The sequence below is a fragment of the Aulonocara sp. 'chitande type north' Nkhata Bay genome, linkage group LG7, assembly GCF_057382095.1.
Source record: "Aulonocara sp. 'chitande type north' Nkhata Bay isolate Kocher_YH1m ecotype deep benthic linkage group LG7, A_spYH_male_GT1.1, whole genome shotgun sequence".
Classification (NCBI taxonomy): domain Eukaryota; kingdom Metazoa; phylum Chordata; class Actinopteri; order Cichliformes; family Cichlidae; genus Aulonocara; species Aulonocara sp. 'chitande type north' Nkhata Bay.
The window spans coordinates 27,506,986-27,514,223 of NC_141350.1; the positions used below are offsets into that span (position 1 = coordinate 27,506,986).

The 7,238-nt window shown below is 37.9% G+C and overlaps 1 protein-coding gene across 2 annotated transcripts; it reads right to left on the bottom strand.

The window, feature by feature from the left end:
- Positions 1–6,754, bottom strand: cstpp1 (centriolar satellite-associated tubulin polyglutamylase complex regulator 1). Of its 2 annotated transcripts, XM_086299769.1 has the most exons (10): positions 6,533–6,754; positions 6,354–6,456; positions 4,799–4,929; positions 3,717–3,801; positions 3,439–3,524; positions 2,771–2,815; positions 2,608–2,701; positions 1,923–2,032; positions 1,698–1,761; positions 1–944 (listed from the first exon to the last, which is right to left on the bottom strand). In XM_086299769.1, exons 1-10 carry the CDS (start codon positions 6,573–6,575, stop codon positions 776–778), a joined length of 930 nt encoding a protein of 309 aa, XP_086155895.1. In that variant the 5' UTR covers positions 6,576–6,754; the 3' UTR covers positions 1–775. The 2 variants fall into 2 exon arrangements, with proteins under 2 accessions (XP_086155895.1, XP_086155894.1); XM_086299768.1 differs by having other exon boundaries at positions 2,608–2,815.
- Positions 6,755–7,238: the final 484 nt, after the last annotated feature.

Below are 7,238 nucleotides of genomic sequence, written 5' to 3' on the forward strand. Positions count from 1 at the left end.
TACACTTTCCCATTCAATTTTATTTATACACTGCAAGTTCACAGCAAAGTCAAGGTGCTTCATATACTAAGGTAAACAACCTACAGAATTAGAGAGAACCCCAACAACAGCACTTGGAGTAAGAGACCTCCAGCAAAACCAGGTTCAAGAAGTGGGAGTCATCTGCCTCGACAGGTTGGAGGGTGACGGGAAAGAGCAACAAGAAAAGTAAAAGTATGTCGTTTTGTATCTTTCAAAGTTGCAAGGCCTTGTTGCTTAACAAGCTCACAGAATTTTATTCTGTATACAGTTTTGTGTTTACAGTAAGTTTGTAGATGTATTTTTTTCCACATTGCTCTTGTGATAAACAGCCTCATACAAACATATACAGAAATGGAACGGTATTCATATAATGCTTTCTGCTTTTCTAGTCTTATTGACTAAAAAGCATGCTACAAGACAGGTTTGTATTATATATTTACTATTTTTGGATGCAGATGTGTGTGTATTGATGTTTGGAACTCATCTGGTTCCTTGTTTTTTGCATTCTGCACAGTTTGAGCCACAAACAGATTCATCTATAAATTATAGTGCAGTAGTGATTGGTGAGAGCAGAATTCTGTATGTTTTCTAATGCATGTTAGACACATCCTTTAATGCTTTCTTTAATATTATTTGCATTATTTACAATCGTAAAAGTTAGAAGGACGTCTTCTTCTTCAGTCCTGACACACTGTCGATTTTCAACAGGCGTTCCTTTAAGACGGCAGGCAACAGGTCACTAAGTTGTCAGAGATCAGTTTTCAGATGAATCTGTCTCTTCAGTGGAGCCGTCACTCTCCACCTCCATCCTCCTCCTGTGGTGGATGTTCCTCCTGGGTGATGCCTTCTTCTGCACTTCTTTTAGCCCCCCCACAGCACTACTGCTACTGTTACTGCTAGGACTCACTACGATTTGAGCAATCCTGGACAGCAAGAGAACAAAAGATTACAATTAGAAGAAGAAAAGAGCAAAATGGGAAAAAAGCAAAGTGAAAGTATGTAGAGATTGTACTGGAGCGCTATTACATTTGAACACGAGAGTAGCAGCAGAGTAACCGTTTTCATGCCAGTGAACAGAAGTCTAACAATATCAGAATCAGCAGCTTGGACATTAATTCGATTTTGACCTTTGAAACCCACAAATTTACATATAAAAGATAAACCAGGAACTTTGAGCAATCCTGGACAGCAAGAGAACATCACGGCTGTGATTTTTCAAAAATTGATAAGTGTTAGCCATTATTGGCATAAATGTATAAAAAATTATAAATTATATTATTCAAGGGAGTTCATTTTTCTTGTTTTATAGCCTTGTGCTGCTGAGGGGTTTAATTTCAGATTACTTCGATGCTCTTTGCTATCAATCCAATCTACCTTACTACAATCTATACTAACTGTCTAGGGGTTGAAAAGCAGCTCTGAAAACTCTTGTAGCATCTGCTTCTAAAATGTAGAATTCAGTTCGCTTAATCCTTAATAAGAGTAAAACAGAAACAACACAGGTCAGCTGAAAATAGTACAAATCTATTTTTTTCTGTTGTAAGCCTCCAGCAGATCTGAGGAATCCCTCACTTGTCATATAACACATTAACACCTGGTTACAGCTGCCTAATATATGGAGTAATGTTCCTGTTGTTGATATGTTTATTACTATGTGCATAGATGTGCAGTCTCACAGTTTGTCAAGTTCCTGGTCCATCTCTGGGTCAATGAGCAGCTCTGCCTTACTGGGTAACACTCCTGCAGAATCAGGGAAACGAAAAGGTTCAAAATTCAAACATTTGAAAGCAACACTAATGTAATACAAACCAAATGCACATTTTTTGACTGATGTAATGCTTATGCACTGTGTGTCAATAAGACCCAGTGTCTCATTGACACACAGTGGTGGTTGAACCCACCAATAGTTTGGTTGATGGCCTCTTGTTTAGCCAGACTCATAAGGAAGCTGTAGTAAGAAATTCTGTCAGTCTGGTTCAGGATTTCCCTCATACATGACCTGGGCGGATGACTGCACACACACACACACACACACACAAATAATGACAAATCAGTACTACAACTGGTACTGAAATTGTTGTGTGGTGAGGTGGGAATATTTTTGCAAATATTTAGTGTATACGCACAAAAACGCAGTGATTTATCAACATTTTTGCACCACAATTTTTTCGTACTTCACAAACAAATTTAGTGTACAGACAAAATACAGCCTTACTGTCTTAGTGAATTTAAACACGTGTCGTTAAAATTAATACTTTTTTTTTAAATTCATCATTATTATTGCTTTTTGGTCATTATTTATTAGTTTATATATTTTTTTATTTACAGATTACAATTAAAATTTAAAAACTGAAGCACCTAAATACTGGCCTAGACACACTAGATGCAATGTGAAAATCCTAAGTTACTTCCTTAAGTCATCGCATTCACAAGATTTTAAGTGAATTCTGACATTGACCTTGAAGTCTAATGGTAGGAATTTGAAAATATTACATCAGCTACATCACCTTTGAGAGTTATCGCCTTCACAAGATGTCTACAGGAAACTAAAAGAATATAGTGGTGAGTGAGAACTGAAGTGTTTACCTATGTTTGGACCTGTCGCACAGGGCGTCTATACACTGAGCCAAAGTGGAAGGCTCCACCCCATCTTGTGGCCGCTCTTCTTTGTTGTTCTCCTCTGTAGACACAGATGGGATCTGCTCGATGGAGGTGGATGTGGGGACGATGACAGTGTTGGGACTCTTACCTGCTAGCAGATCTTGGTAGATTACCAGCACACAGTCCAGGAACTCTACGAACACAATGGATGAATTTAATGGACGTTTCCTTTAACTTAAAAACAAATCACATTATTAACATTATTACATACATTTTATTCATTTTGTATTTATTGTTATTACTATATTTTTATTAATATTGGTTTGTTTATTCCCTCGGGTGAAATAACTGAGAGAATGGGTTCGTAAAACCTATTTTCTCAGTTATTTTATCCTTTATTATCCAATTTAATCAAATCTTTACATTCTTATCTGTTACCCAAGTTAAATATTCTCTTTTTCTAGGATACTTATTTTTTCAGTTAGTGGTGAATTCTTTACCCCCCTCAGTTTATTACACAGTCGTTATGAATAATTCCTTTTATTTCGTTAACTCATATTACCATTCGGTTCCCTGGATTAACATTAATCTACTCCCTTTAGTAATTTTTTCAGTCTGTTTCCTAGATTTCCTATTTCATTAACTAGATTCTCTTCATTTAATAATCAGTGCACATGAATTATTACCATTTTCCCTTATTTTCTCTATATAATCCTTTGGGTTTGTATTCTGTTCCTTCAGTTTATTGATCCTTTCCCTCCCTAAGTTCATTAATTTGCTCTCTTTAATTATTCTTTTCATCACTTGGTTTATTACCTTGGTAGTAAAACTGCAGCTGGAAAGCATAAAGAAAATCAGAGAAAGACATCAGACAATCGATGGTGTCGTCCATCACAGCAATTCTAGAGGAGGAGAGAACAGCAATCATTACCCAGAAACTTTCAGCCTGTTAAGATCTGTTGTGTTCAAAATGTGCTACATTGAAAATGTGCTCAAATGAATTACATAGGATTATATATTGTGCAAAGCACTCAGGTTTCATCTTGATGTGAAATAATCAAGATGAAACCTTGGGAAGTTACTCTTTTGCTGACCTGGCGGCACTCTGAACTAACACCACTGGAAAATCTGGACACAGTAACTGCAGCAGGGACCTGTATTCCAGCATGGAGAGCAAGTCTGCAACACAAGACACAAAACATTTGTTGGCTACAAATTACACAATGACTAACCACCAGTTTTAAATAGAAAACTCATGACAGCACAAAACTGTAACACATAAAACTGTCAGTGACAACTAAAACAATAATGTAACACTTATGACATAAACATAGTTTTATATCAATTTTTTTATTAATTACAAATACACTGACATCAAAAACTTTGTCTCTTTGATCTGCAAGGATTTGTAAATTCACTGATTTTGAAAAAGCATGTTGTTTGAGGTCACTGCAACCACATCAAGAAGAAACATACAGCATCACCCAGATTTAACTCCTCCTGTGTCTATTTAATGTCTATGTCTACATTTACCAGCTTCCTAAGTATACCATAATAAGCTTTAGATCTAGTCAATGTGTCCTGCTGGGATGTTTCAAGAGTACAGGGCTATTTGGTCCTTGTACAACTGTATTCACACTTATTTCTAGTGGGTAATGGAATCTCCCAAGGCTGCTTTGACTGATTTTGTCCATGATTTTTATGGACAGAGTTTTAAGGTCAACAGGTCCAACCAAAGGTTGTAGTGTGTCAAGGTTGGTAGCTTCATAATCTCATGTCCACTTTTTACAAGTGATGCTCACTCAGTTGTCTTCATTAAGGCTCAGGTGGTAGAGCAGATCATCTAATAACCGGAAGGTTGGTGGTTCAAGCCCAGTCTGCCCTAGTCTGCATGCAAGATGTTAGTCCAATGTTGTTCTCTGGTGTGAATGCATGTGAATGTTAGACAAAAAGAACTTAGAAACAGCAACTTAGAAACAGTATCTCAGGAGAGTGACAGATGGGTAGGTCTGTCATCAGCAGTAGCACTGTACCTCACAGCAATAACATCTTGAGAGTGAATCCAGGCTGGGATATTTCTGTCTGTAGTTTCCATGTTCTTTACTATGACTACATGGTTCTCCCCAGAGGTACTCCAGCTTCATTTCACAGTCCAAAGACATTATTGTGTTCTCACCTCCACTTTTGCCGATCTGTCTGTAGCATTTCCAGAATACTCGAATGAAGGATGCTCTGTTATGTGGAGTGGCCTGGATGTAGTTAAACTCTCTGAAGAGGACGTGGTTACTGTTCTTTACACTGCTGAAACTACAGAAACATTACAAACCCAGATATATTATATATTTCTCTCACACACACACATACACACAAATTTACTCAATTGCTCTCTGCGATTAATGAAGTCTCTCTGACTCTGATATGTCTTTATAAATAACTTTCTGTCAGGACATGGAAGGCAAGCAGTGCTTGCATTGTTAAAGCTCCCCGCCTGTCTATTAGCGTGTGCATCCATCCTTTACATTACTGCCACCTTGTGACCACACGGAGCTAGAATTGCTGCATCTCTCTCTGGTTTGAGGGCGTGTCCATCTCCCGTAACACTGACTTGAGCTGGGCAAGCTGAGAGGTCAGCAGCTTTTTTCTGGTTGTTTTGCGCATGTGCACTGTGGATAAACTGCTAGTCTTCAACGGTAAACTGATGGGAGACCAGTGTGCGAAACAAGCTGCTGCTGGCTCAGCTTTCACTGCTCTGACACCAGTAATGAACTGTGCTTTGTCTGGAAACACAGCCACCATTACCCTGTGAAATAGATTCAGTCAGATTCATCATAACAGATGAGTTTCTTCTTGGTAACCACCTTGGCCAACATGTGTAATGTAGTGATTATGGTGTGAGAAAAAGTTGTTATTAACTTCTTTTGTACTGTGACAATACTCAAGATGGGATAGTAGCTCTGACCATGTCTGCTCTTTTCAGATTTTCAGATTAGCATTTCCCGAATGTAGATTTTTTTCATTAATATGTTTAATTCCTCAATAGACATATGCACAAGCTTTTTAATTCAACTGTTTTTTATTATTATTAATGTATTTTAATACACTTAAAAAAACCATGATGAAGGACTGTGAAACTGAGCTCTAAACAACAATTTCTTTTTCAGAGATTAGATTTTTCAGAGATATGTGATGCTCACACAACAGCCACACATATGATGACTATGATGAATATGATACTGTACATTAGGGCTGCAGCTATTGATGATTTCAGTAATTGAGTAATGTATTGATTATTCCATCTATTAATCAAGTAATGAGATAAGATAACTTATTCCACTCTCCATGTTCCAGATGCTTGATCCACAGATTCATCATTTTCACAGACTTTTCCTGTCTGTCTGTCACTGTGTAATGCAGGATTAAAGACCTGGGGAGGGGGGGTCTCCATCTCCAGCTCGTGCAAATGCATGTAGGTATCAGTATGATCTTCAGACAACAATGAAGTAGTACTGATACGTATAACCTATGCATTTGCACGAGCTGGAGATGATAATCCTTTTAAACCGTATGACACACTGGCAAACAGTGACAACCATTTCTTGAACATGACGATGTATCACCAAGTACACGGAGAGTAGAATTCGTAAACAAATCTAACTAGTTAACGTAAAAACCTGTTAACCTAAAGCACCGGAGCTGCAGTCTCACTGTTTCAACAACTGTGTGGAACCTACTATTCAGCGAAGTAGCGGATCACTCCGAACTGGTTGTATTCCTCTTTGTGTTCTAGCAGCTGGATCACAGCATCATTCAGGTAGAACAGCACATTGCTGTCCGCTGGAACACAGACACACACAGAGATTATAAAGTTAGCCTAGGAGCTAACTGACAAAGCTAACAACACACGACCTACCGAGATACTGATCAGCGGGAACCGTGGGGTTCAAACGGTTCATTCTGCTGTTCCTATAGAAACCCACTGAAACAAGACTTAATAAATACGCAGCTATAATCGGTGAACAGTGCAGCTATTTACTGTACGTACACTGTGTTCTTATTACTCTGAATTTTGTTAGCTAGCTGTCCTAACATGGTGAGCTGGTGGACTTCCATGGAAACCGCCGGATGTTGTGAGTTACATTAATCAGAGCCCCTCGAACATTACTACTGACAAAGATTCCGCTTTGAAATTAAACGTTTTACAGAATTTAAGAGCTTTAAAAACTGAGAAAAAATTGGAACTTGTATTTTGAAATTCTCACGTGTACAGATTTTTTCAACACACTTGTGTTTTTAATTTACAGTTACAGAAAAATATTCACAAATGTGTAGAATGATATTTTCACAAATAGAATAGAATAGATCTTTATTGTCACTGTTACAAGAACAATGAAACACAGTTTGCATCTCTCCGTTGGAGACATTCAGATTCTTTTAGGATGGACACAGGGAATGTGTTGTAATACACAATAATAATAATAATAGTATGTACAGATCAACATAAGAACACACACACACACACACACACACACACACACACACACACACACACACACACACACACACACACACACACACACACACACACACACATATATATGAGTGATCAGTGTGCAGTA

Bases quoted from the DNA above. Each gene is read 5' to 3' on its own strand.
- cstpp1 (XM_086299768.1), bottom strand. From the start codon at position 6,575: ATGAACCGTTTGAACCCCACGGTTCCCGCTGATCAGTATCTCG. The intron at 2,816-3,438 runs GTAATAAACCAA...TTGTGTTCGTAG, and splicing joins GCTGCAGTTTTACTACCAAG to AGTTCCTGGACTGTGTGCTG. The intron at 945-1,697 runs GTGAGACTGCAC...CTTGCTGTCCAG, and splicing joins GACCAGGAACTTGACAAACT to GATTGCTCAAATCGTAGTGA.